The 26,095-nt window shown below is 51.2% G+C and overlaps 1 protein-coding gene across 1 annotated transcript in view; it reads right to left on the reverse strand.

Moving 5' to 3' along the window:
- Window positions 1-385: 385 nt before the first annotated feature.
- The window catches only part of Ezr (ezrin), a 41,770-nt gene continuing 16,060 nt past the window's right edge, over window positions 386-26,095 (reverse strand). The window contains exons 2-13 of the mRNA XM_050135754.1: window positions 21,576-21,659; window positions 17,557-17,652; window positions 16,310-16,584; window positions 15,704-15,787; window positions 14,751-14,897; window positions 8,601-8,697; window positions 4,161-4,324; window positions 3,822-3,952; window positions 2,930-3,090; window positions 2,535-2,627; window positions 1,394-1,645; window positions 386-1,286 (exon numbers count right to left, since the gene is read on the reverse strand). Coding sequence (XP_049991711.1) covers window positions 1,122-1,286; window positions 1,394-1,645; window positions 2,535-2,627; window positions 2,930-3,090; window positions 3,822-3,952; window positions 4,161-4,324; window positions 8,601-8,697; window positions 14,751-14,897; window positions 15,704-15,787; window positions 16,310-16,584; window positions 17,557-17,652; window positions 21,576-21,659 — 1,749 coding nt within the window. The 3' untranslated portion in view covers window positions 386-1,121. The remainder of the gene's footprint in view (window positions 1,287-1,393; window positions 1,646-2,534; window positions 2,628-2,929; window positions 3,091-3,821; window positions 3,953-4,160; window positions 4,325-8,600; window positions 8,698-14,750; window positions 14,898-15,703; window positions 15,788-16,309; window positions 16,585-17,556; window positions 17,653-21,575; window positions 21,660-26,095) is intronic.

Raw genomic sequence — 26,095 nt, forward strand, 5'->3', positions numbered from 1 at the left:
GTGCTGAGTGTTGTCTGCCTGTTTCCTGTGGAAAGCCTCCCAGTGAAGGAGCCTGCGAAGACATCGTTCTGGTAAGTGTGCTGGGCATGTCTCGAAAGCCATGCAAGCAGACACAAGGCCTAGGAGAGCTTTTATTGTGCATAGGTCTGGTGCAGTGACGTCACATCTGAAAAGGACGGGGTAGCACAAAGGAAGACAAAAACTGAAAACAGGAACGAGGCGCTCACAATAGACGGGTCGGAGTGTGAATGCTCTCGGTGTATTTTTTTTTTTAAATGAGAAAGTGTGCACTTACGTGCACAAAACCCCACCAACATATGTACAGACGTGATTACTGCAGCAGTTGGTTTCCAACTGCCCCATGTCAGGTCAAGTGTCTCGAGTACACGGTTCTTAATGTTCTTTTATTCTGTAAAAGGTAACAAAATATACAGAACAAACTTTCCCTTTTGAGAACTAATGTTACAAACCCATATTATCACTTTATATAAATACTATTCTCTATAGCAGATCATTAGGTATAAGTCCAACAATGTATGCTAACAGCAAGCACGGAAACCAAGTTTTCTAGCGGGAGGGTCCTGTACCGTACGCTCTCAAGGACCGCCGTGGACTCTGCCAGCGGTGCGGAGGAAGGAAAGTGTGCGGGAGCGTGCTTTAGACTCAAATTGCAAAATCATTTTCACCCCTTAGAACACGGAGATGGATCCTTCATAGAAATCAAGAACAAAATCGATTTGAGCTCATTTCAAAACTAGAAAAAGTATGGCACCCAGGTGTGCGCCACAGTGTGGTCCCTGCTGATGGTGAACCTTGTGTCATACGGGCCAGCCTGAAGTTTAGCCTTTAGAGGTATCCGAAATCCACTGTAATCCTGCTTAAAACAGGAAGTGATTCGGTAACTGTCATAAAAATCTGGCCTGTTTGGCACTATGATACAACTGGAAGTAACCAGGGGGGCTTCCACTGGGACCTGGTGTAGAATAGTTCTGCCCCGAAACTGCTCTTTGAGGGACTGGAACCTGTCAAGGGGGTTTCTAGACTTAAGAGTACTAAAGAGCCAAGGTGACACCCCCTGCCGTGAGGTGCCCGCCACCCTGGGTCGCGGTGTGGTGCGGCCTTTACATGGCCTCGAACTCGTCAATCCGCTGCTTGGTGTTGCCCTGCCTGATCTGCCGCAGCGTCTTGTACTTGTCCCGACCTTGCCGCATGTTCTCGTTGTGGATGATGTCATTGTGGGTCCTCTTATTCTCATCCCGGGCCTGGGACAACTCGTTACTCAGGGTCTGCAACATGAAGCAAGGATCTGTTACCTACCTGTCGTGATGCGAACATGGTGACCCCATGGAGTGACCAGGAGATGAGAAGACGGGAGGACCCTCCGCCCACTCACCAGCAGCTGCCGCTGCACGCGCTCGTTCTTCTCGGCCTCGGTGATCCGCTTCTCCTCGTTGCGGTCACCCAGGATGCCCTCACTGGAGAGCTCAGCGCTGTAGCCCATGGGCTCTGCACCCTCGTCATGCAGCCCCTCATGTACGTGGTAATTCACCGGCTCGTACATTGGGGGTGGAGGAGGAGGCGGAGTCGTCATCACCAGGTGCAGCTCTTCCTTGGTTTTCACCAGGTCATCCTGGGCTTCTCTGGCCTTTGGAGAGGAGACCACGGGTCAAATGAGAACTCTTTCCCACAGCCTGTGTTGTAAGAAGTGGCATGGTCTGCCAGTAAGGAACCTAGAGATCCTCGGCTCTCACAGGGGTGGCACCACCCAAGTGCAGAGTCTGGACACTCTGAATACCATGTCTTCCACCTAGACTCCTAGTATCCAGCCTGGCAGCACCACCACCGGGAGTGTCTGTGCCTGCGTCTCATCCTCAGCCACCATCACCCTTCCTCTTAAAGAAGCCTTATAAATAAATGGCTTTCTTCACCTGCTTGCAAAGGGCTGGGATACAGGCCCGGGGCAGCCCCAGAAAGGAACCCCTAGAAGCAGGACATGCGGGAAAGGGGCCTGCCAAAGCGCAGTGTTGAGTCCATGGTAAACACCGTATAACCTAGATGTCCTGGAGGACATGGGGACAAAGGTGGATCCAAGCACTCTTTCAGCCATAGCTGACTGACCCTAGGCGGGACACAACACTGTTGCTGCCCAGTCTGAGGAGCCTGGAGCCCTCTAAAGTTCTTCAGGACATTCCAACTGTCACATCCTGCTTCAAAGCTCAGTGACCCCTGCAGGGGGGCACCCAAGCAATTAGAATCAAAAACTCATTCCAGTCAGGGTGTCTGATCAAGGCTGAAGCGCGTGGGAGGCGGGAAAGTAATAAGCAGGCCTTTGTTCCTCTGCTAAGGCAATGCAACGCTGGCCTGCTGTTCTACCTCTTCAACCAGGTCAAGATTTCCATCTCATTAACAGAGAAGGCATCTGCAAAGGGTTCTGAGAGGTTCCAGAAGCTTGTGATGTGACCTGCAGCTGACCTGGAGCCCTTCGCAAGGCTTCCCACCCCATGGCTACGCAGGGTCTCTGGGGTCAGACTCACCCGGTGCTGCCACTGCTCCACCTCGTCCTCCTTGCGCCGCCGAGCCTCCTCCAGCAGTGCGATCTTGGCGGTGTACTCTGCCAGCTCGGCCGCCTGGAAGAGAGGGTGGAGTCACTCCTAGGATCCTTCTGGCAGAAGTCCATCGGTGAACCAACATTCACCGACAGGAATGAATGGCCTCCCCGGCGATGGCCTGCGCCCCCTCCTTCATGGCCAGGAGACCCTGCCGGCACCTCCCTGACTGGGGATGCACATGCGTCCAGCCCACCCCGCTCCCCGCGGCTGCAGATCTGCTTACAGCCCTAGCTGAAAGCTTTGCAAGGCAGGTGTCGCCTGCTTGACTCCCCAGGAACAGCCTCTCCATAATTCAGCATCCTGAAACCAGGCAATCCTACCAGCTGCTCCTGGCTCTTTATCTGATCCTGTGCCTGTCTCTCCAGTTCCTCCTTGGCCCGAAGGGCAGCCACACGGTCGGCCTCCAGACGCTCAGACTCCTCCTGGGCTCGCCTCCTCTCTTCCTCCAGCTGGAGGGCCCTCTCAATCTGCTCCGAGAGCTCTGCAGGGAACATGGAGTCAGAACTGCTCAGACTCCCAGGCAAGAAATGACCTCAGCCTTCCATTCCCACCCCAGCAGGCTGAGGGAGACTGGGTGAAAACTGAACCCCAAACCCCCGAGTCCTAGACTGAATCACGGGCTTGTGAGCAGGGACACCTCAGGGCTCATTCCTGCTGATGACCTAAGTGTGTGGAGACCACCGACGACACCCTGACCCCGGGGCTAACCCGCTGCACCCTAATGGCCCCACAGCACCCTCGCCAGCTCCACCTCATCTGCACACTGGCTCAGACACAGAACCAGCCCGCTGGGATCTGGCAGGCCCCAGCAAACACCATCTCCCTTCTATTCTAAGTGTCTTCAAAGGGCAGGGCTGCTCCTGTGACCAGGGACGGATGGTGGAGGTGTCACAAGCTGGCTGTGGCAGCTGAGTATGTGCTAAGGGGATGTGGTACTGAGTCTAAAAGGTGTGGGAGTAGAGTGTCCCACATCTCTGTCCTCACTGGAGCTTGACTGCAGGCTGCCTCTACCTCTCACTAAACAGTCTCAGGAAAGCAGTGGAAAATCAAACGCACAGGACGGCTGTCTAATCTCAATGACGGCACAGTCATCTATCTTAGGGGGTTGTGTTAAACAGAGGCACTCTTGATCAAGTCCCCTCTTGGCTGCGGGCCAACCCCAGGGTGACGGTGGGGTGGGGTGGGAAGGGGCGGACAGCCCGAGCTCCTGACCTTTCTCGGCCCTCTTGGTCTTCTGCTCGTAGTCCTGCAGCCGAAGCATCAGCTCCTCCTTCTCCCGCAGCATCTGTTCTTTCTCTCTCTCCACGGTTTCTCTCCTTTTCTTCTCCGTTTCCAACTGTTGTCTGGTAGAGGGAAGATGAAGGGGAGGGTGAGGCAGGCAGCCCTGGACCTGGACACAGCTGCCGGCCTGCTACATCTCTGTTCTCTTGGGAGCCTGGATGGTTGGTGACACACTGGGTGGCAGAGGTTCCCAGGGACAGTTCCTGTCCAGGCCTGGGGTCCCAGACACCTACAGACGGTGACATTCTACTGGGCTCTTTGGCCACTCACCGCTCCAGCTGCTTCTGGTGCTTCTCCTCCCGGGCCTGGGCCTTCATCTGCTGCACCTCGATGGTGTCGGGCTTCCTGCGGCGCATGTACAGCTCATGGTTCCCCATGCAAAGCTGCAGGATCCGCTTGTTGATTCTCAGGCGTGGGGCGTAGAACACAAAGTCCTACGAAACAGAACAGGGTGGCCTGGTTGAACCCAGCTCCTCCTTTCCCAAGACCACACTTCAGAGTTCCAGAACCTTCTCTAACGGGCCAAATGCCACAGAGGATGGGGCCAGAAATGTTCACTCCCCATGGGGCGTGTGTGTGGTCTGTATATTCACGTGTGTATATCCACTCGCATATTTGTGGTCTATGTGTGGCATGCCTAGCGTGGATTTGTATACACTAAATCTTGGTCTACGGCGTTCTATCAAAAAGCCTCTCCTGTCCTGAGAAAGGCAGGGGGGCGCTCATCACGGGCCCCCTAGTGTATTATGCTTTGGTGTCTGCTTCCCCAGCCCCATAGCCTGTCACCATCCTTCCTTTCCTGGTCCTGAGCTGTCTGCCTCCTGCCAAGCCAGTCACCATGTACACTGCTCACTGCCCCGATCTCCACTGCTCCAGATTCCTGAGTCAAGGATGCACCACGGCCTCCCGGTGCCATCCCTACAACCCATGTGAACTGAGCTGCGCTGTCTCAGCACCTTCAAAGGGAGTGTCAGTCTAGCCCCGTCTACCCACACCATTCCACTGCCTACTTCTGCATCCGACCCCCACTAGACCACAGCTCCCTCCTGAGAGCAGTGGCTGTCTACTCATCTGTCTCCCAGGACCAAATCAACACTATCCCGGTGCTCAACAGATAGTAGCTGGGTGATAGCCCGTTAATACACGCCACTATTGCTGAGTCCTGCAACCCTGAGCAAGTTACCCATCACTCAGTCAGGGAATGAGGGTGACGATACAGTGGGAATGTCACGGGACTAAACTGGAGACTGTTCATAAGGGACTCGAGTAGTACCTGGGACAGTAAACACTGGCTCCACGCGCAGCAGCTACTTATCGGTGCCAGCTGCCTTATGTACTCGGGGCAGAGCATGGTATTTGGAAATTCTGTCTGCAGGAACTGCAGACGTTTAGGGCAGTGACGACAGACAACCTCACTTCTTAACTTCTTGGTCCTTCCACGATAGCTTGTGTGACAGAGGGGAGACATGGCCTATTTGGAAATGCCGCGTGGCTTCCTCCAGCCATCTGGAAGGAAGGTGATGGAAACACAGTAGTGTGCATCCCACCCACTGCCACCAGAGAGACTGATAGCATGCTGGACTAGCCAACTGACACACCCAAGGGTTCCCCTGTCTGCATGAGGCCATCTGAAACCCTCAACTTCCTGGGTGGGGCTCCCTTCTGGTTTCAGACTGATTATTAACTCACTGAGTTTCCCAGGGAGGAGCCCATAGAGCTGAGAGAAACAGGAATTTTTATTACCTACCTATCTCTTATTACACAAGAGGAAACAACCTTGGCTTATGGCTTCAGAGGCACACAGCCCAAAAAACGTTCCACTGTGACTCACAAGTACGTGCAGAGAAATGTACCAACTCCCCTTTAGAAAACACCCATCACCTAGATTCAAGAGTTAGAGCTACAGGCGGACACGAGACTCCCTAACCCTGCCTGTAAGAAAAAGACCCAGAAACCACTAGCAAACATTCAGAGAGATAGCAGTTGGCAGCTGCGTGGGTGAGGGGAGGGAATTTCACCGATACCTTAGAAAGAAGCCAGTTATGACTCCGAGCTAAAGATTTCTGAGTTCAAGTCCCCACAGTGTGTCTTAATGCAAAACAGAAGAGACCGGGGGAGCTTTCTTACAACAGACAGCCCATGTCTAAAACAGATATCAGGCACAAAAAGACTAAGGAAGAGGGAACCCAAGACACCCCAAATCCTGTCAGGCAAAGGAGACAAACCCTGCTACGCTCCCAGGAAGCTCCACCTTGTTCTGTCAGAGGGGCTCCTGAGAAGGCTGCCCTGAGCAATCAGCTGAGCAGAGTCCAGACATTTCCTAACAGTTCAGACGCCATGGATCAGCTCCCTGAGAACTCTCTCCCTTTCCCTGGATGCTACAGGAATAGGGGGACCTGGTCTGAAGGGAAGGGACTGCTTTGGCCCTTCATAGCTGCCTGGACAAGTAGAAAGGGAAGTAAGGTCAGAGATCCCACCCAAAAGCCAAAATGAGGCCCCAATCTCTGTGAGCTGGCAGGCGAGAAGCTGCCTCCTGGCCTGATCCTCTAGAGAGGTTCTCTAAATTCCCAGGGTTCCCTTCGCAAGGCTGCAACAAGGAAAAAATCCTATACCTCCTTCACCATCAGGGTTCCTGTTGTCTTTAACATCAAAGTCTAACTTGAAAATGTGGTTTTCTTGTGCCCAAAGTAAATGCTGACGCAAGGCATGGCCACACGGCAGCTCCAGTGAGATCTGCGGGGTTACCGGGACACTGCCTCTTCCATTGCCCCTCAGCTCCCTAATAATCCGATTGTTGAAAGGGCGCTCATTAGAATATTTATGTACTCTGCTATGAAAAATAGGGCGAAAGGTCCAGCGGCATATTCTACATTGAATCCTGAGACTAATTCTGACTCTCCCGGGCCTCCCTCTCCTCAGCCCGCTCACTGCCAGACTCACAATCCTCTCTGCCTGGTTTTACTGCTTTTCCCTCACAGTGTAGAACTGCAGCTGTCCATGGCCACAGGTGAGTCCCAGCACACGGGGCTCCTGGGGTGCATGCAGCGGAGGTGGTGCATGTGTTGAGGGTAGGACGTATCCATCAGGAATCTTCCTCAATCACTCTCCACCTTATTTTTTGAGGCAGGGTCTCTGTGAACCAGGGGCTCAGAAGTTCAGCTAGACGGGCTGGCTAGTGTATGCCACAGATCCGCCTGTGCCAGTCCCCCCTTCCCCTAACCATTCGGGCTGCCTGAGTCATCTCCTTACGTCTGTTTCTTTAAGTGAGGCTTCCCATGGGGCGGCCCCGTAGTGAACATGCATGCACTAATTCAATCTGATCAACATATATATGTTCGTGAGTGCACACACACTTCAACAGTCTAGCCCTAAGGCTGGCTTTCCTGTTAGCTGGAATTAAAGCTCTGAAAGTGTGTAAGCACTGCACTGGGTGGAAAGCCACCTCCTTTAGAATTGTCTTGTTCTCCTAGCCACGCCACCTCACTGCCCACCAAAACGTGGAAATGCCGTAGCCCTCAGCTGGTGGGACCACATACTAAGCTGTTACCATGGAGCCCGAGTCTGCATTAAACACAGTTTGATTTTGAAGAACTATGCGAGCGCCTGTGGAGGCGGAGCACAAGCTCACACACAGCGGGGCACATTTCAATAAAGAAAACACCTCCACCAGCCAAGCCGCGAGACCTGCTGACTTGGCAACTCCCGCAGCCGAGCCCGTGTGTGGGGAAAGCAACGGCAGCCGCATGGAGTGTTTCTAGTGGGTCTGCCATTCCGCAGTGGATCTCAGTCCTAAAAGCCTGTGTTTGCCTCCCTAAGCTTCCCATTGTGATTAGGGACAAAAGATATGGGGACCTACTGGTCCCCAATCTATAACTGTAGTAAAAAGAGCAAGCTCTAAAAAAAATATTATGATTAAAACCAGAAAACAGAATTCTGGCCATTTCCTCCATATTGTAGTTGTGGCTATATGTCTGTCTTTAATATTCTGAGCTAACATCAGCCTAATGTTTAAATGCTGACAGAATAAACCCAAATGAAGTCCCACAATACACTGATCCTTTCAGTTCTTACACTCTGCCTCCCACATGGGCAGAGAGCACCGGCTTAAGTGAAGGTCATGTGATGACCAGAGTGACCACGGGGAAAGGTGGGAGGCTCAACTGAGAGGAAGAAACAAGAGGCAGAGGTGGAAGCCCTGGGGAGCTGCCGTGCTCTGAAACACTAGAACGCTTCTTAACTGCTCAGCCCAAGAAGGTACAGAAAGTCACATTTTGGTCCTTTGGATTTGAAAGTCTCATTGTCTATGTTCCAACCAGCTACCAAGGAGACACTGGTATGAGCTGCACCCACAAGCTGGTATGAGGGGTAGGCTGGCTGCCTACACGATCATTGGGCAAGTTGGGTGTGCCACGGCAGAAGTGTGTCATTTTGGGAAATGCTTATTATCACTTGGTCAAGGTCAATGACTGAGAACTGTCCTTTTCTCCGTAGGAAGGCTGAGATTACATCATCTAACATGGATGGACACATCTAGTCTCCATAACAACCTCCCACTGTGGTGGTCAGTCATGTGGCACAAAGGTCTCTGAGCCTCCATGAGAGGGAACTCTGAGAAACACTGTCTTCCCAGGACACAGGGGAGCTTCAATGTTCTGAAAACCCAGCTAGCTGAGACCTATAAGCAGTGGGCGGGTATACACTTGAACTTACAGGTGCCTTCTTGTCGATGGGCTTAATGACAAACTTTTTGTCATTGAAAGAGATGTTCCTGATTTCACTCCAAGGGAAGCCGATCTTTGGGGTCAACCTGAGGTTAGAAGAAGAAAAACAGCAGTTGGTTAGGTGTCCGGACTCATGAGCACTCTAGGACTGAGAGACCTTAGCAAATCTCTCTTTAAAACATAAAGCAAGTCCATAATTAGTAAAACACCGCATTTCAACAGTCTCTGCCATCCCAGGTCCAGCCTCGACACAGCTACCTGTCATTTTTCTCAGTTTCAGGAAGTTATGTTACATCATCTTGGTCATCTTGCCTAAGAGCCGATTCTTAATCTGGAATACCCTTTTGTCCTATCTGACCCCCTGCCTCAAATCCCCACACAGCGACCCTCCCCAAGCTCTCACACAGCTGGTTCCGTTCTGCGGGTCTGATTAATTTCCTGTTGGTCAACCAATTCTCACTTCAGACATGTCAACTGTTTCTATTCACCTGAGAGTAGCCTTCCAAGCTCTCAAACTACACTTTCAACATGGGGTTCCGGGCGGCAACACGCTTCCTTGTCCTCTCCCCCAGGCCCCTTCCTTCCCTCTCTGACACAGACCATGTCCAGGTTATTTAGATCCTCGTTACCTTTAGCTTTATAGAAACGTGCCTTGCTTTCCATATAAACCTCCATCACAGAGAGAAGCCACTGACTGATGGAAGCGGGCAGGACAGACAGACTCCGTGCCTCTGGCTCTCATCCAGCACATGCTCCCTACCTTGCTGGATGCTGCCCTGTGTCCGTCCAGGTGGCTCTGAGACTACACGGAAGCCCTGCATGGTCCTACTACTCAATGTCACCACATCACTGGCTGAATCCTGGCTTTCCCATCTCTGCTCGCTTAGTCATGTCCTCACCCTTCTTTCCAGTGCTGCGCCAGAAATAGCACAGGACAGACTCTGAGACCACTGTCCAAGTACTGCCTTCAAAATAGCCCTGGGCTGGGGAGATGGCTCACGGGGAAGAGTGTTCTCTACACAAGTATGAAAGCCAGAGTTCACATCCACAGAACTCATAAATAAAAGGCACCTGTAACCACTGTGGTGGCAGAGACACGATTGCTAAGTTTCACTGGCAACCAGATTAGCTTCAGGCTCAACAAGAGACCCTGTCTTAAGGGAAAAAGTGGAGCGTGATCAAGCAGGGCTCCTGATGTCCTCTGGCTTCTGCGCGCGCGCGTGCGCACAAACACACACACACACACACACACACACACACACACACACACACACCCCTAAAATGAGAATTAACAGGAGGGAAAAAGATCAACCAGTCGTCCCCTACAGTTCCTACTTTCAGCAATCACAGCAAGGCTGGGGGTTGGGGTGGCATCCAGCGCCTAACGACATAATGGGCAGGGCGGGTTTTTGCTTTGGCAGCAAAGGCTGGGTCAAAAACAAAAGGCAGCCTCTGAAGGCCACAAGAGGGCTTCCAGGGCACAGTAGTCACGGCACAACTGCAGAAGCGATGTAGGCCACAGGCCAGGGTGGTCCATGGCGGAAGCCTTTGGTATAAACTCATTCTTCACAACTCTGTCACCTATGCTTGTAGCCACTGCTAACACGCATCATGTCACTCGAATGCGGCGTGTCTGTCACTTTATCGTCACCCTACACACGTAACTTTCAGCAATATTGTCTCAAAACACTTGAAATACAGCCATAGCCTGCGCCTACCAGCATCCTCTGCCTGTGTGTGTCCCCAGCATCCTTGCCTGCGTCCCCAGCATCTGCTGCCTGTGTCCCCAGCATCCTCCACCTGTGTCCCCAGCATCCTCCGCCTGTGTGTGTCCCCAGCATCCTCCGCCTGTATCCCCAGCATCCTCCACCTGTGTGTGTACCCAGCATCCTCCACCTGTGTCCCCAGCATCCTCCGCCTGTGTGTGTCCCCAGCATCCTCCGCCTGTATCCCCAGCATCCTCCACCTGTGTGTGTACCCAGCATCCTCCACCTGTGTCCCCCACCTCACATACACATAGAGAAAAGCTAAAACATGGCAATGACAAGCAGCTGCTTCTGGAGCACTTGCTCCAGACTCTGAGGACAAAGCTGGTCACAGAAGCACCAAGAACCGGGAGACAGCTACTCAACCCATAGCCACATGGCCGGATCAATGTCTCAGCTCCTTAAAGCCCAAGGAGGCCGGGCTCTGGCCCACAGCTCCTGTCTGTACAGGTCTCTCTAGTCTCTGACCCAGAAAAGCCAGGCCTCCAAGCTCAACAGGCACCTGTTTTCCAAAGGCTGGGCCCAACATGGCCTTGGAGACTTTGAAAGCTCACATGAACGACAATCCCGTAGCCACTCATAAGCCTAATTGCTGTATCAAAGCACAACGTTAAACATGGTAGCTGTGACTCACTTCTAAGTTAAAGAACACCCTTTAATTCTTAACCAGTTGGAAAATGTAAGCCTACAAGCACCCTCTTTGCCTCTCCCTGTCCAAACAGATCACACGTAGGACATGGGTATGGCCCACCAAGGAGATTTATCTGCCACGGATTTATCCTGTGACTGCCCGTATGTGTCACTGAGAAAGGGGTGGGAGAGAACAGGTGGTGCATGCCAATAGCCCCAGCACCGGGAAAGCTGAGGGGCAGGAGAGTGGTGAGTTCTAGGGAAGCCTGGGTGACTTGTAAGCTGGAACTGGAGGCGGCTGATGATGGCAACGTGGGAGCCTCTACCAAAAAACACAGAGGTATCTGCTGATGGCTGGATGCTGGGCACACACAGGACTGGAAGGAGGCATCTTGAGATGTGAGAGGGTAAGGACACCCTCAGCACAATGGGGATACTTGGAAAGGACACAGGTACCAATGCCAAGGTCCCCTACAGGCCGAATCTGAAACAGCCTGAGTAATAAAGTGAACAACATTACCACTGACAAATACCCGCACTTCATTTTAATACAGAACCGAGTAAATGGAAGAAAGAAACTGGCTCTTTCGAGCTATGTGTATCTGTGTGAGACTGCCTGCCCCCTCCCCCAGATCGCCATTTCTTAACACAGAAATAATCTCATGAAGGTTTCACCCACGGACATTAGAATCAATAGCAGAATGTGAAAGAGTCGGTGTCAGTAAGCTCAGTCTCACAGAATCTCCCTAAAATATACTGCCAACTCTAATGAGAAGGACAGACGTGACAGTGGAGGCTCCCACTGAGGGCTGGACCCATGGACACCACCTGCTGCTCTTTGTGGGAGGCCTCAGGCCCTTCTATGGGATTCTTGCCCAAAGGGCAAAACTCCAATCTGATGTGAGCAAACCTTGGCCCTGCGAAGCTGACGGCTTTAGAAAGTCAGTGGAAAGTCCAGGCCAGCAGTGCTGAGGAGCCAGGAGACAAGGAAGCATGGTGCTGATGCTGGCTGGGTGTCAGAAGCAGAAACTGGCTGCTGGGACAACATGTGGAAATGAGACCCACAGAGCGCCACCGTCCGCGTGAGCACCAGTCCTGGCAGTCACCCTTGTGGGAAGACAGGTTAAAGGTATAGGGGAATTCTTTGTACTATTGTAAACTTAAGTTGGGAATAATTTTTTAAGGATATTTAAAACTTTTTAAATCCAAAATCAGCAGCAATGGAGATATTTGGGGGGGCGGGGTTCTTGAGACAGGGTTCTCTCTGTAGCTCATGCTGTCCTGGAACTCACTCTGTAGACCAGGCTGGCCTCAAATTCAGAGATCTACCTGCCTCGGCCTCTTGAGTGCTGGGATTAAAGGCGTGCGCCACAAGGGCCCAGCTGAGATGATAAATACTCTACGTCTTGATATGATTTGGGATTTTTCAGGCACATTTGTCAAAAGTCGGCAAATAAACACAAGTCTACATGTTACTATTCTTAAATCTTCTATCAAAACCTACTGCGGTAACAAAACATAGTACGTGATCTCGGTTTTCATTTCCTGGGACAAGTACGGATGCCGTAATTCACGGTGAGACACACCAGCTCCAGGCTAGGGTGCTTGTGAGGTCACCTTCAGTGACCACACGGATGGATGGACTGATGTCCCCACCAGTCCACAAGCTCCTCCGGGACCCAGTCTTTCAGAGTCAGGACTGCTGCCTACACCACCGCTTCATGGTGGAGTGAGGCGGCTTGACATGCTGACGCCAAGGGGGGAGCCGCCTCAGTGTCCCTAGTTTTCACTGATTTCCATGTCAGGACAGCTTCGGTAGGGGAATGCCAGGAGCAATTACAGTCCGGCTCAGCTGGACTTCTGAGCCCATCACCCCTCCTTCCGAGCCAAGGATTAAAGAAGGGGGACACACACAGGCTTTTACTACCTAAGCTCCCACTGTTCTAAGCAGTACACCATGAGCCCTCCTCATGGAAGGTCTCTGGAAGGCATTTCCCGGCCAGAGCCCATTTAATTTCAAAAAGACTACGATAAAGATATATCTGTTTATTTGTGTATATCAAATTGCCCTATTAACAATGTATCAAGAATACCCAATCCCTACCACTAGTTCTATTGGTGAAGGATGCAATTCAATACTCAGGGTCTTAGAGCTCTGGTCCCTTGGAGGTGGGAACAATCTCCTGTAGCTACTGCAAACAGGAGAAAACCTGGCTGTTAACCGATTCGGTCCCGACCTCAATGCTTTTCCTCTGCAGAGAGGCTGTGCTTCCTTTAGAAGTCACAGTGCTGCCACCAGGGGAAGAGCCTGGGGGTGGGCGGGGACCCCAGTAGGGCACAGTTCAAAATTTACTTGGGGGAAAAAAGGCAACATTTCTGTGGGCTAGGCTGGTTACAAGCTGACATCAGCAAGTTCCTGCCCATGGCTGTTTCTTACAGCTGGAAAAACCTGTTTGGACAGCCCTTGCCAGGGCTTGTTACAAAATCTGGCCATTCACAAATGGAGCTAAAAGGCAGAGGCAGCTTCCCACAGCTAGGGCTGGGTGCTCACTTTCTACCCCAGGCCCAGCTTTTCGGCATAGTGGTGCCTCAGAGTCCCCAGCCTCTAGTCCTGGCGCGGAGGAGGGCCTGTGGGCCGAGAGCACCTGTCGCCTGTGGCTCAGACTGCCCTTGCTTCTCTACCAATACCACACCAAGCACACTTGTTCAGAAGCAAGCACAAAACACTCCACAGTCCACGTCTAGGGTTCCTGGGATGTTCTGAATGGGTTATTTTATATTTTAGACAGGGTCTCACTGTGTAGCCCCTGCTGGCCTTGAATTCACAGAGCTCTGTCTACCTCTGCCTCCTGAATGCTGGATTAAAGGTGTGTGCCACCATGCCTGGCCACTAGCTGGATGCTTTATGTACATATCATTTATTACAGCAGGGCCGCTCTCTTAGATAACTGCACAGAGACATGGCGGCAGGGTGAGACAAGGGGGGGGGGGTGACACATCCTGACACACTTCACAGGGCTTGTCTGCACCTCAGGGCTCCAGGCTGACTTTAAGACCATGGCACACTCCTGTCGCCCAGCTTCTGCACTCAGGCAACCCTTGCTAAAGCCGGCTGATTTCCCCTGGTGGGAAAAAGGCAACTCGGGCAGGGAACACCTGCGGCAGACAAGAGACTCCTGGCGCCAGGCGGCTCTCTTCCTATGAGTCTGCTAGCAGACCTGCACGAGATGGCTGTGAAGCAATTAGACACCTTCTGTGGGCTCAGGGGATTTAGCTAATTGTTCCTACGTGCAGGCTGCTGCTGCTTACAGACTCCTGGAGTATCTGCTGGCATTACCAACATTCCTGGTTGGATTAGCACAAACCTTGAGCCAGGAGTCCACCCTGGCTAGGCAACAGCCTAGGAATACCTGCGGAGGGCGAAAGTCCTCTAAAAGCTAGCTACACCCTCTCTGCTTCACAGGGCTCAGGGGACTAAGGTTGGTGCACTCTGGGCCTTCCCTTGCCACAGACTCCACGTGCTGCAGAACAGACTGGAGGTACAACTGACTTCTGGTCACCAAGCTACCACACTGTTCGACACGCACCACACACACACACACACACACACACACACACACACAGATGCACACACATATATGTGCACATGCACACGAGCATGTGTGCACACACACGCCTGGCATTTCCTTGGCTTTGTAGGCCTGGTACCCCACAGTTAAAACCAATGATCAATTTCAACTCACTTGTCATCTTTCTCATAAATATTAAGTCCAAGGGCATCAACGCCAAGCCAAAGGTCTGTTCCTTTTTTATTTTTGATCTCGAAATAGTTGATCCCGTACATTTCCAGATCCTGAGCAATCTTCAGGTATTCTAGCATGGCACTGTCCCTAATGGGAAAGAAAACATAGGTTCTGTGGTTAGCAATAAATCACACCAAACACACGAGCCTCTGCAGATGCTGGGAATAAGGGCCAGCAAAGGAGAGTGGGGGCATGGCTTACAGGGAGGCAAGGCCTGGAGCAACCAGAGGCAGCTAGGCAGTAGGGATGGGCGAGGCCTGCAAGCAGCTCCCTGACGGGTCTGTGCGATCCTGAGCCCGGTAACTCATCTGCTCTACACATTCAAGGAGAGATAACTGATTTGCTCTGGTTTCTAAGGAGACAGATTTTTTTTTTATTCTCTTGCTAGGATAACCCTATCCTAGCAAGAAACAGAATGACCAGAGATCCCAACAAAGGACTCCAAAGGCTCTTGGCCACTCAAGGACTATGCAGCACGTAGTTTCCGAGTCCCACACTGCAAGAAAGTAGTGAGGGCTGAGGCCAGCAGCAGGGACTGGGATCTTCACCTGAACACCCTGAAGCCTCCAGGCCTCTGTCCCTCAGGCTCCACGGCGTTCTCACCCGGGGCCATGTTTACATTCTGTGTAGTGTGGAAGGCAATGACCTCACTGCAGGATTTTCTCTGAAGGGACGGATGGAGCTAGCATCTGAGGCTTAAACCGAGTTGCTTCTTTCCCCAGGCAAGAACACCAGGCCTTGTTTAAAAAAACAAAACTCTAAAATTTCTTCCCCCCAAGGGAACCCCACTTGTCTGTGCTGTATGTCACCAAGCACAAAGACCAAACGCTGACCTCTCTGGAAGTGCTACTTGGAGTCCCATGAGAAGGTAAGTGAAAAATGGCGGCACTCACTTGAGCATCCCTCGGTGTTCTGCGTGCCACACCTGGATCCGGTCCTCCCACTGGTCCCTGCTGAGCTTGTGCTGGTCCATGACTCTAGGTTTCAAAAGGAGAGACGCAGGGTGGGCTGTCACCTTGAGGGCTGTGGCATGTGAGCCAAGAGGCCCCTTCCTACGTGCATTCACCCCTTACTGTTCTTGTGAATGAGACAATCACGTGGGGTTTTTGTTTCTACTTCCTGGTTTTCTTTCTGGAACATAAGCCTGAAGATTTAGCCTTTCAAAGAACCCAATCCCACTGTAAGCTTTTTTACAGTATTTTAAATAACTTTTCTTCCAAAAGGGGTCATATTTTGTCACCAGTAAGGAAGGGCAGACTTGCCAGAGGCCAGGTTACTGTAGACCAGGCAGAGCTAAGCAGGTCAGGAAGGGGCCTGGCCACCAGACACGAGAGGAAGGGACATGGTGACCCTGCTGTGTCTCAGTTAATCATCAGAGGAGTGGGCTGGCTCAGAACAGTCCTAAAGGAGCACTTAGGAAAGTCCCAGCCTCCCAGCCTAAGTGACTTGACAGTGCTCCCTCCTTCCTTCTCCCTCCTCCCAGGCTGGCCGAGGCTCACCTCTGGGGGATCAGTCGCTCAGAGCTAAGGTACCCAGACTTATGCATCTCTTTGTTATAATCTCCAAACTTGGCCTGCACGGCGTAGGAGCCCAGGAGCACAGCTGTCTCTGGGGGGCAGTAGATCTCGTCGCTGAGGATCCCCTCCTTGACTTGCAGGAAGAATAGCTTCTGCGTGATGTCCTGGATGAGCTCCTCTGCCACATCCTCAGGGTAGAACTTGGCCCGGAATTTGAACTGGACGGGGTTCTCCTTCCGAACCTCTTGTGCTGATACCTATGGGACAGAAGGCAGTTCTCAGTACCAACTCCAGCCCACTCCTGAACACCAGGGATCCAAATGCTATTATATAAGTATTGTTCTTATCATCTGAGAGTGTCCCGGGCGTGCTTCAGACTTGCTGCATTATGGAGGATGGTCCTGAGTTTGATACTCCTGCCTCTGCCTTCTGAGACCTGGGATTCCAGGCATGACCCACCATGCCTGGTTTATACAGGGCTTCATGCATGCTAGGCAACCATTCTACCAATTCAGCATATTCCCTAGCCCCTAACCCATCACTGTAGCTTGTGATGTCAGCCTAAAGCGTCTTGGCTCTGTTGGAAACCCAGCTGCTAGGCTGCAGGACCACTCGTCTCTCTGCCATTTCTTGGGACAGTGCTATGGGTCCCTAAGAGCTCATTTAGGAATGCCCCCATGTCCTCACGCTGGGACCTGCCCCAAGCCAGCTTGGGCCTGGACCATGAACTGACCCCTCTTGCCCTCCTTGCAGTGACATGGAAAATGAGGTGGAGGAAGAAGAGCACAGCCTGCAAGGGTCTGAAGAAAACACACTTAGCTTTCCTTACTATGAGTGACGTTGCCAGATTTTCGGAGCTAGAAGATAATTTACTGCAGACTCAAACAGAACAGCAGGTTCTGACAATATGGTAGGTGACTCATGATTTCTAGATTAATCTCATGGTGGGTGGAGGTGGGGGGAATCAAGGCAGTTAGCCATTACCTGCCCCAACAGGGGACTCAAGGGGAGGAGTGCCAAGATCTGATTCTACCTTCCTGGAAGCTTGCAGCCCCTCTGTCTATAAAAGTCTTTACACAAATAACAAGGAACACAAAGACAAAGACACATGCTGGGTCTATGCCTGCTAGCTGACAGAGGGAAGGAGCTCCCACAGCACACACGGTGGAGGCATTCTGGTTTTGATGCCCAGTTAACTAATGGCCTGCAGATGGTGAACTCCAACTTACCTTTTTATCAAGTTTCAACCAGGTAGGAAATCCTTTATTGTCCACATACTGGAGACCAAAGTACCACACTTCACGGAGGCCGATCGTCTTTACCACCTGTGGGAGAACGAGAGGCCCACCATGAGAAACACCCTCACACAGGCAACGCCAGCCAGTGGGTGCCCCCGCCATGTGTTCACCAGTCCCCAGAGACCGGGACTTTGACTGGTACGACAAACAGGCAGTCTCGAGCACAACCTCTGGCCCAGAGGTCATGTCAAAGCATAAGTGACATATTTTAGCCTGAATCTGACCGGATTCAAGGTTATCTGTAAGCTTTACCCTTGACTGCAGGCTCGGGCTGGCTGGGATGAGCACACAGAACCGAGAGCCCACTTTAGGGAATGTCTAGGCATACTGCCCTGCATCAGGATGCTCAGGCAGGGGGATGGCTGGAAATCACCAGCACCACACGTGGTCCATGGAAATAATCACCCCCCTCCCACATAGACACACATACTCACACCCATAAGAGAACTAAGTCCTAAAACTTAGATGTTGCAGTTTTAAACACCATGACAGGAAACATTAAACCTGTCCTTCTAGGAGTTCCTGGGAGGTATAAACGACACGCTAGACTAGACTGACTGAACACTCCAGAAACCACACAGGAAGCCATGTGTTGATGGTGCACACCAGATCCCAGCTTCCAGGGGCGCATGGCTGTTGTGGGAGCTGCGGGCCTGCTTTTCGTCCCGCACGGCTAGCTTTACACCAGAAATAACAACACACAAATTGTATTCTTTTAAACACTGTTTGGCCCATTATATCTAGCCTCTTCTCGGCTAACTCTCGCACCTGGACTAGCCCATTTCTAATAATGTGTGTAGCACCCCAAGGTGCGCTTACCGGGAAAGATTCAGCATGTCTGACCTGGCGGCTTGGTTCATCATGTCTGCCCGGGAGAGGGGAGCATGGCCTCTGAGCTCACTTCCTCGTCCTCCCAGCATTCTGTTCTGTTTACTCCTCCCACCTATGTTTTAACCTATGAGGTCAAGCAGTTTCTTTATTACTTAACCAATGACCTTCCTCCATCACATGGCAAGAAGGGTATGAGTTAGGGACCATCACAGGTTCCATTGTGAAATGCCTCATCTTCCCTAAAAAGAGAAACCATACACACAGGGCAACGAGGAACCCTGGCCGCCTGCCACCTTCATCTGTAGAGGGGCAAATGCTTACTACCTCTAGAATCTCTGCTTATGAACTGTCACGGGCCGCCCTGCTCGTGCACCCCACACAACAGTGGTGATAACAGTGGGTATGCATCACCCCAAGACTCTATCAAGGATGGTGTGAGGGAAACTTGGCTTGCTCCACACACTCTGCCCCAGGACTTCATGAAGCCCGTGCCCTTGTGCTGAGTGCAGAGGACTCTCCGTCCACCCCTGCCAACTTCCTACTCTGCACAAACCAGCGCCTTATCATCCGAGGTGACGCGGGCTGCACAACAAAGTCCTACACACACAGCAAGCGGGTGTTGGCTCTAATCCACCCTTTGCAGTTCATCCGCCCAACTGCAACCTCAGCCTGGTCCTGTGCAGCTAGTGAGAACTTCCTGTCCATCTGACCTCCCTCTCCAGAGCTCTAGGCTTCCACTGACTGCCAAGGCCACCACTCAGAGTCCTCTCCTGCATTTGTGTGGATGGCTGAGTCAGTCTGCAAGCATCCCGTGTAGCCAAGGCCACCACTCTCAGTTGCCCTGACTTGACACTCCCTCCTTACTGTTCTCAATGAATGGGCTTCTGCGGTTTTATTTTAAAGGATGGGCTTCCCCCAAGGGCAGGTTAAACACCTTCCCTCGGTACATTCTGAAACCATGGTCCTCCCATAGAGGAATCCCGCACTCCCACAAAGTCGTTATTTCCACAGCCTTCACGGTCCTGTGATTCACCTCCCAGCTTCACCCCAAGAAGGGTCTCAGTAGCTCGGGGGTTGACCCTCACCTCTGCCTTGGGGCGGGTTTGGATGACAGACTTTAAGACACAAGGACAGGGGTGCCTGAATCAGTCAACCAAGCAGCAGCTGAAGTGCTGTGTCCCATGCCTCCTGTCCCCACAGCACATCCAATGCCAGCTCTTGCTCTACATGGAGCCCCAGCTAGTCCAGTGACAGGCTGCAGCCTGGACTGCGAGGGGAGAGGCTGCTGCAGCGGCAGGATGGTGGGGTGATGTCTCGGGGTGCTGTCACTGGAGTGCCAGCATGCCCACGGTCTCTTTCCCTTGGCTCCATCTGGCTAGAGGGTCTGGTTCTGGGACAAGCCTCGTTCCTCGGATCTGTGACTGCAGTCTCATTTTCCCCTCGTACTATAGTTTCCTGCTATGCTCTGGAAGCAATGTCGCTGGTGGCCCCACCACCCATTTGCCAGCGAGGAAGAACAATGCTCGAGAGCCAGAACTGACCAGGCCAAGGTCCACACGGCACTTAGTGGCTGTGCCCAGCTTCCTCTGGGAAACTTTCAGGGGTGACCTTTAGATTTCATCCTTAATCTAGCCTCACCCCAGAGCAGAAAGTATCTTAAATCTCACTAGAAGAGAACACCTTCCAAACAATGGTGACTGGCTGCCAGCCCTGCGGAACAGGTCTGGGCACGCCCTGGCACCCAGGGTTCTGCCGCAGGTAGAGCCACCTGGCACTACCCTGTGCTCACTTTTCGGAAAAGCCTGGCCCGAGAATGGGCAGTGGTGCTGAATTCCCTTCCCAGGCCTTCCCAACTCCAGTGCTCGTTTTCAGGTCTGGACCTTGAATGCAGAGGGCAGTGGGGCCACTTGGGACAGCAAGCTCTTGGGTCAGGTGTTGTGTGGCTCACCTCTGGCCTTGTGACCCAGACCCTGTCTGCTCTCGAGAGTTCGCTCTCATTTATCTCTCCCATCCACCTCAAACTTCAGGAGGCGCAGGAACATGAACACGCTTGCCCTGCTACCTCCAGGCAAAGCCTGTGCAGACTGCGCTGAGGGCCTGAATGCCAAGGGTGAGCTGGTATCTTTGGTGCACCCCTCACCACTGTCTGGGCCCATTTAGTCTACGAAATTGGGCAGAGAACAAAGAGGCAAGGAGGGTTTCCCAGGACCTACCAAGAGATGGGAATAAGAGGTACCCTTTCTCCCCATTCTATGTGAGAGTAATGTAGAACATTCTGGAAAAACGGCTTTCCAAAACCAAATGTTCTGCGGTGAAACTGCCTGTTGGGGCCAGCTACCTGAAGTGTTTTCCTCAGAAACAGATTTAGCTATTCGGTTTCCTCACAGAAGTGAGGGGACCACAGGACTGACCCCCTGAGAACCATGCCAGGTGTTGGACGGTCTCCACCACAGCCCCGTCACGGTGCTCACGTTAGCAAAGCTGCCTCTGTCTGAACTGCAGAAGAGGTGGCCAGCTCTGGCTCGGATGCCACATCTGGGCTGCTGACCACCTGTATGGTCCTCAAGGTAAGAATGGGGTTCTGATTTTTTTTTTGTTGTTGTTGATTTTTTATAAAAGGTTCTGGAAATCCCTTTTAAAAAGGGGGACCCCACATCGTCTTTTATCTGAACAAGGTCACTGTGCTCACAATTCACGGATTTGTAACAGTGAAAAGAATGAGCAGTTACGACGAAGACCACGGGGTCTTCGAACCTAACAGAGCTGCGAAGAGCTTGCTGACACGTGACTGGCAGCTGCTAAACACCACTAGGTATCGTTTCCTAGTCCAGTTTGGGAAGGGCTGAACCATTTAACAAAACTGTGTTTGCAGCAGTGCGGCTATGATAAACCCCAGTATCTACTGAGTGTTATCAGCTAACAGCTGCTTAACAGAAAGACCCGACATCACGGGCGTGTCATGGCGGATGAGATCTAAACAGTGCCCTACTTTCTCAAAGGCCCCTTTCATCTGTTACCTGAAGTGACAAAACACGCTATCAGCTTAGAAGACCAAAGGGTTGGCCCCTCACCCACTTCTCATGAGCGGTCAATTCCCCGTCCCGATATCGGAGACTGACCTGATCAAAAAGCTGTTTCCCGGTGGTGTTTGGCTGGATGGCAAACTCCAGCTCGGCATCCATGGTGGTCACCCGAACGTTGATCTGGAAAACAGGAGGAAAAACTTGAATCTCCCTGTGCTTTCTTCCCCTGGTGGCCTCCACGACCTCCCACCTAAGCCTAGAGCTGCTTGGCCATGCGGCCGCTGCACACACTCCTCTCTAACATCTGTCCTCATGCCAACCACAAAACACATGCCACAGGTCCTAAACGAGGACAGCTGACTGAAGTCACAGCAAGTACAGGGTCTGGGCTCAAATGCAGCCTTACTGCCTCAATAAAGCACACGCATGTCTGCAAAAATCTTAAAACCCCCACGAGAGTCACCTGAGGCAGGCAGTGCTCCTGAGGTCCCAGCTGGAGGCTCATACCAAGGAGAGGCCACACACCTGATAGTTTGGGGACATTAGGAACTCAGAAAAATGATGCAATAAGTAAACATCAAAACCAAAGAGAAAGCCGGGCGGTGGTGGCACATGCCTTTAATCCTAGCACTTGGGAGGCAGAGGCAGGCGGATCTGTGTGAGTTCGAGACCAGCCTGGTACAAGAGCTAGTTCCAGGACAGGCTCCAAAACCACAGAGAAACTCTGTCTCGAAAAAAGGCAAAAAAAAAAAAAAAAAAAAAAAACCAAAGAGGACAAAACATCAGGCAACAATTTAAGATGCTAACTGTGAAGCAGAAAAAGGGAAAATGACGTCTAAAGTTAAAAGCGGGACAGGCAGGTGGTGTAGTCTATGAATGCTGGCACAGGACAGATGTAGGGGAAGGAGGCAGTGGAAGCTGCATCAATGGTACCCTCGCCTAGGTGATCCCAGCGATGGGAGAGCCCTAAAATGCCTCTACTCTCACCCTACTAGGGTTTTTTGTTTTTGTTTTTGTTTTTAAACAAGTTGGAGCTGGAGAGATGGCTCACCAGTTAAGAGCACTTGTTGCTCTTACAGAGGACCAGGGTTCAGTTCCCCAGCACCCACATCGTGGCTCACAACTTATCACTCCAGTTCCAGAGGATCTAATGCCCTTTTCTGACCTCCAGGGTACCACACACACACACATACATGCAGGCTGTGTATGTATACATGTATATATTTTTTAATTAAAAAAAAGGCAGTTCTCACACTTTACACTTGAGAATACCTAGACTGACTAAGTATAGGAAACTGCAGTATCTCTTCCTTATCACCCTTCCACGGGGAAAGACCACAGCACACAGCAGCTGTGATTCAGACAGTCAGAGGGGTCTCTTCCCAGCATGGGGCCCTGTCATGAAGACAGCACTTAGCCCAGAGAGCTCAGAATCCAGTAGATACAGGATGCACCAGTACAGAGTAAGCACCAGATGTAAGTTCCTTCAGTAGAAACAGGATTTGTCTGCTTTCTCTCCAGCTGGGGCAGCACAGACATTTAATCCTAGCACTCGGGAGGCAGAGGCAGGCAGATCTCTCAGTTTGAGGCCAATCTGGTCTCAAGGCTACACAGTGAGACACTGTCTAAAATATAAAAACAAAAACCAAGAAGGAAGAGGGAAAAACAAAAGGTTTGCACTAGTGTTAAAGACTGGACAAACCGAAGGATGATCCCAGATGCCCAGAGCCTCGCTATCTGGCTACTCTAGAGTACATAGGAGAGAGGCATCATTCCCGATTAAAACAACAACAACAAAAACAAAGAAAAATCCCCAACTACCCTCCCCAAAAAACAACCACCTCCCCATATCTGCAAATTGAAGAATTAGAATTCGCTGTAAAGAAACCTTCATTTTATATTTTAGTATTATTTTTAAAACTTAGAGTGGTAGTCACTTCCTAATAACAATACTCCTTTTAATTAAAAGAGTGGACATTGGGAGAACATAAACTAAACAAACATCCCAACACCAAGTCATCAGATCTTCAGTGACCAATACAGAAGAGCAGGCTGGATGAAGAGAACATTCGGGACCAAGGCTTTCTAAACTTAGGGCACTGGGGAGAGATCATCTCCAGAAGCCAAAGCCAGTCATTACCATAAAAGATGCTGTGTGGGCAGTGGGGACGGTTCAGTGGATAAAGTGCTCGGCAGGAAAGTATGAGGACCAGAGTTTGGTACCCAGACTAGCTGGAATTGGAGAGCTTGGAGTTCCATGAGAGACCCTGCCTCGATAAACAGAGTGGACAGCAATCTAGAAGACCACCAGCATCAGCTTCAGGCCTTAGCAGGTATACATACACATACACATCTACCCACATCACACATATGTATGTACACATATGCAGTTAGTATCAACCGTTCTGAAAACTACATGAAATACTTTATTAGAAATTTAAAATGTGCCAGGCGATGGTGGCACATGCCTTTAATTTCATCACTTGGGAGGCAGAGGCAGGCAGATCTCCGAGTTGGAGGCTAGCCTGGTCTACAGAGAGAGTTCCAGGACAGCCAGGGCTACACAGAGAAACCCTGTCTCTAAAACCCACAACAAAAACAAAGCAAAAGACAAACAACAAACAAAATTGTCCTCCCTAAAGATGCCAAGTCAGTATTAACGTAAACATAGAGATTCATCTACGGTGTATCTACAGTCTTGATACTCAAGACTGGCAAAGGTGTGCGGAAGCTACCAGGGCAGCAGAGCAGAGAACAAGCAGGGCCCTCGCTGTCCACGGCTGCAGCAGACGAGCAGGGCCCTCGCTGTCCACGGCTGCAGCAGACGAGCAGGGCCCTCGCTGTCCATGGTGGCACTGCTCTCGGCTGATGAGCACACGCTGCTCAGCAGTTATGGCCCAGCAGCACTTCTGTTGAGGACGCTGCTGGCATCTGGACAGCATGGTGGTCATTCTACGAGACCATCCCAAGCAAGCAGGTCCTTCCATGTCCCTTAAGATCAGTTTCTCAGCACCTATGCTCCCAGTCACTGGTCATCTCCCCAACACAGATTTCCCAAACGTGGCACACGCCACCTTAGGCTACGCAAACTGGCCTAGTCTGAGTTTAAAAAGGCCAGTAGGATTGTTATTAGTTTATCAATCTTTAATAACATGTTGCAACACAGCATAAACTTCCATCAAAATTTAAATATGACCTTTAATAACATTCACATAAATTATGGGACCCTAAGAGAAATCAGGCTTCAACAAACGAAGACACCCCGCCTTCCCTTCGTGTTCCCCTGATGCTGGGTTTGTATGGTGAATGATGGTTTTTAATGAACTCAGAGGATGCGGATGCATCTGGTGTCTGAATGGCAACAATGCCACAGAAATAAAGGAGAACTAAAATGTCCCGTTGACAGGAGGATGGCCCCATGAGAACTCAACTGACTCGCAACTCCAAACTGCACACAGAGATGGGGAGCAGAGGGCTCGCGGCAGGTCACTGTCTGGATACTTCACATCTCCTACTTGTAAGAGCAACGCTGAAGGGCTGCGGTGTGGCTGGGAACTCTTACGACTTGGGGTCCTGGATTTGCACCCCAGAATTACCAATATTGATGTCAGCATAATCACTTGTATATGTATACACTGCGCACACACACACACACATACATTTCAGTCACTTAAAATCTGACCCCAACATCCAAAAAAGAGTAGGATTTATCCTAGGGTTGCCAAAGCACTCTGAAGCATGCGTCCCTGACAATACCTTGTGGTTTTCTAATAAACACACATATGCTTCGCGCTGATGCTACTGAGAGGCCCTGACAGCAGCGCTGTTTCGGAGAGTGACTTCGGGGAGAGGGCCAGTTCGTCATTAGCTGCCAGAACCCGGAGCAGCGTTTTATTTCAACCAAACCACCTAAAACTAAAATCTTATTTCTAAAAAATAAGGGTGAAACTAGTCAGAAAAAACTAAATTTAAACAAAAATTTGCGGTTTTGTTTTTGCTTTTAATGAAAAGCAGCTAGCATTTGGCAGGCATTCGCGGGGACCCCTGAGCCGCGCCTTATTTGGGATCAGTACTGAATGGTGGCCTGACCCACACTGACTCCACCCACCCCGGGTTTAATAAATCTTTTCAACGCATTCTGTGTGTCATTCTTAGTCTAGGTTAGCTCATCTTAAACCTACTGTTCCTAGAACTGAGGACATTAACAGGCCTGGCCCTCCTGGTGGGCACCTCCTACATCCTAGGCTCACTGAGGATGTATAGGCATCTATGGGGACCATGAGCCACCCGCCCTGTCCTCTTCTTCGGGTGTGGGCTTCATCAGTTTCCCTGGAACTGCTTCTTATATGCCTGTCAGTCTCAGAGTCTAGGAACCTATATCTTCCTTTTGTTATTTTGAGACAAGGTCTGGGTATATAGCCTAGGTTAGTCTAGAACTCATGATCCTCCGGCCTTGACCCCCAGTGTGCTTAGGGGTTCATATTTCTTAAAACCAAGTCTAGAGTTTTGAGGGCAGACCAAATGCAGGCATCACTGGAACACTGGCAAGAACAAAGGTGTTTAATCCCAGCACTCGGGAGGCAGAGTCAAAAGAACCTCTGTAAATTCAAGGTCAA

Source organism: Alexandromys fortis, unplaced genomic scaffold (assembly GCF_014885135.2).
Source record: "Alexandromys fortis isolate MF-2015 unplaced genomic scaffold, M_Fortis_MF-2015_v1.1 scaffold_23, whole genome shotgun sequence".
In the NCBI taxonomy this organism is placed as follows: Eukaryota; Metazoa; Chordata; class Mammalia; order Rodentia; family Cricetidae; genus Alexandromys; species Alexandromys fortis.